We start from the raw sequence: 2,346 nt of genomic DNA, 5'->3' as shown, positions 1-2,346 counted from the left end.
CTCCAGCCTGGCGACAGAGCAAGACTCTGTCTCAAAAAAAAAAAAAAAAAAAGGAAGAAAGAAAAGGGAGTCAATAGCATATATTTAATCATTCAATACAAATTTTAAGAAATTATGAAGTAATTATAGTACTTATCATTGAAAGGTAACAGGTTTAAAGAGAAAAAGGGAGGCATTTAATGAATTAGTTGATTTTCTGCTGAATTGACCATTTAGTTACAGTGTTTACAGTATAAGCCACCAATGGTTTTTATTTTGGAATAATTTTAGATTTACAGAAAAGTTGCAAAGATAATATAGAATGTTCCTGTATACTTACTGCTCAGTTATTTTTTAACTTTTTAAAATTTTAATTCTTCAAATTGTTAGAAATTTTGTAAGCATTTAAAATGTTTCTAGGCCAGGTGTGGTGGCTCATCCCTATAATCCCAGCATTTTGGGAGGCTGAGGTGGGAGGATCCCTTAAGCCCAGGAGTTTGAAACCAGCCTAGGTAACATAGTGAGACTTTGTCTCTCTACAAAGAAATAAAAAAAAGAAAAATTAACTGGGTGTGGTGATGCACACCTGTACTAACAGCTACTAGGGAGGCTGAGGTGGGAGGATCAAGTGAGCCCTGGAGGTCGAGGCTACAGTAAGCTGTGATTGAGCCACTGCTTTCTAGCCTGAGTGACAGAGCAAGACCTCATCTCAAAAAAGAGAAATGCTTCTAGGTAGGCGAGGTGGGTCACGTCTGTAACCCCAGCACTTGGGGAGGCCGAGGCTGTGTGACCCATTCCCCATGTCGCCTAGGTCCCCGCACAAAGATCATATTCAGTACCAGCAGACTCTCTAATGCCACCCTTCCAGCTAGAGGGGAAATGGCATGGGCATCAATAGAAGGGGAAGTCTGGGTGGTCATAGGGCTCAAGGCCCAAACCCCCATGGTGTTGGGCAGGGGCTGGGCAGCCTCGGGGAAGCTAGGCATCAGATTGTACCCTTTGAGGGGGAGGAGTCAAGCCTCACCACCTTCTGCTACCAGTGGCTGGTTTCTCACCCTTCTAGGTCTGCTATTCTCATTTCCATGGAAAGGGTCCAGACCCAGGTATAATGGTAGTCTGAGCAGCTCAGGCAGTTCGGCTAAGCTTCTTGGCAGAGAGGCCTAAGGAGGTTCCTTCTTGCCAGGCGTGTACTTAAAAAAAAAAATGTGTTTAGATTTTGTTTGTTTTATTTTGGAAAAACTAGAAAAGGTTGAATTTATTTATTTTTCATTTTGGAACTAACCTTGAGACTGTAACACAGAACCATGATGCAGAGTAAGAGTTTTGTAATTTTTAGAGGAAAATTTGAATGCAATTAGTTTATAAGCATTAGTGATAATATTTTTTATAATAATCTTGATTACAAATTTTTATCCACTGTAATTCTGTGTTATATTTTAAAGTTGTAATATTTTAAAGTAGTTTAAAAGTTATTTATTAAAATAAAACTTCACTGTTCTTTATTTCTATAAGACTATTTGTAAATAAAACTCATATTTGTATGGCTTTTTTTTTAAGGGACTGGACAAACACTTGTGAGAGAAACAAGTTGTATTACAGTTCTGTCACGGTTATTCAGGTAAACAAATACAAATTTCTTTTTGTTAATTATTCATTACTTAGGACCTTAACACATTTGTATTAATTTATTTTCTTTTCTTTTTAACCTAATAGGACAGTTCTTTCAAAACATGAGTTGGATTTGTCAGATAAAAATGTTTTCCAGAGTTATCAGCTATGGTCTTCAGTATGTAGTACTCTGTGTGTCTGTGTCAACAATCCTCAAAATGGTAATTATCTGTAATGATTAAATATAAAAATAAGATAAAAACAAATGAAAACTGATATTTTCCAATTGTCATATTAAAACACGATTGACTTTGTCTTCTTTCAGATGACAATCAAATGTTTTGCTGTTCACTTTTTCCACATGCTAATGAATGGCTAAAAAATTGCATGAAACCTGAGATAATTCGCCCTATTTGCTCATTTATTGCACTCACTCTTGCAAATAACAGTAAGTATTCATTATTTTCTAGGTCATCGTTGAAGAAACATAATTCAAAGCATAATCAAAGCATAATAAAAACTATTGAATTCGTTATTGAATCAATTGAATTCTTGTAATTTAGGTTTTTTAAAAATGTATTTAGACTCTTAAAGATAAGAAAATCTTGCCGGGCGTGGTGGCTCAAGCCTGTAATCCCAGCACTTTGGGAGGCCGAGGCGGGTGGATCACAAGGTCAAGAGATCCAGACCATCCTGGTCAACATGGTGAAACCCCGTCTCTACTAAAAATACAAAAAATTAGCTGGGATTACAGGCACG

At 36.7% G+C, this 2,346-nt stretch overlaps 1 protein-coding gene across 1 annotated transcript in view; it reads left to right on the top strand.

Moving 5' to 3' along the window:
* The window catches only part of TERB1 (telomere repeat binding bouquet formation protein 1), a 54,471-nt gene that overhangs the window by 17,054 nt on the left and 35,071 nt on the right, over positions 1 to 2,346 (top strand). The window contains exons 5-7 of the mRNA XM_032284133.1: positions 1,537 to 1,597; positions 1,693 to 1,808; positions 1,913 to 2,035. Of these exons, the coding sequence (XP_032140024.1) occupies positions 1,537 to 1,597; positions 1,693 to 1,808; positions 1,913 to 2,035 (300 nt within the window). The remainder of the gene's footprint in view (positions 1 to 1,536; positions 1,598 to 1,692; positions 1,809 to 1,912; positions 2,036 to 2,346) is intronic.

Source organism: Sapajus apella, unplaced genomic scaffold, assembly GCF_009761245.1.
Source record: "Sapajus apella isolate SASKATOON/1434 unplaced genomic scaffold, GSC_monkey_1.0 scaffold15, whole genome shotgun sequence".
Classification (NCBI taxonomy): domain Eukaryota; kingdom Metazoa; phylum Chordata; class Mammalia; order Primates; family Cebidae; genus Sapajus; species Sapajus apella.
This window is presented reverse-complemented; position numbering and strand designations above follow the sequence as displayed.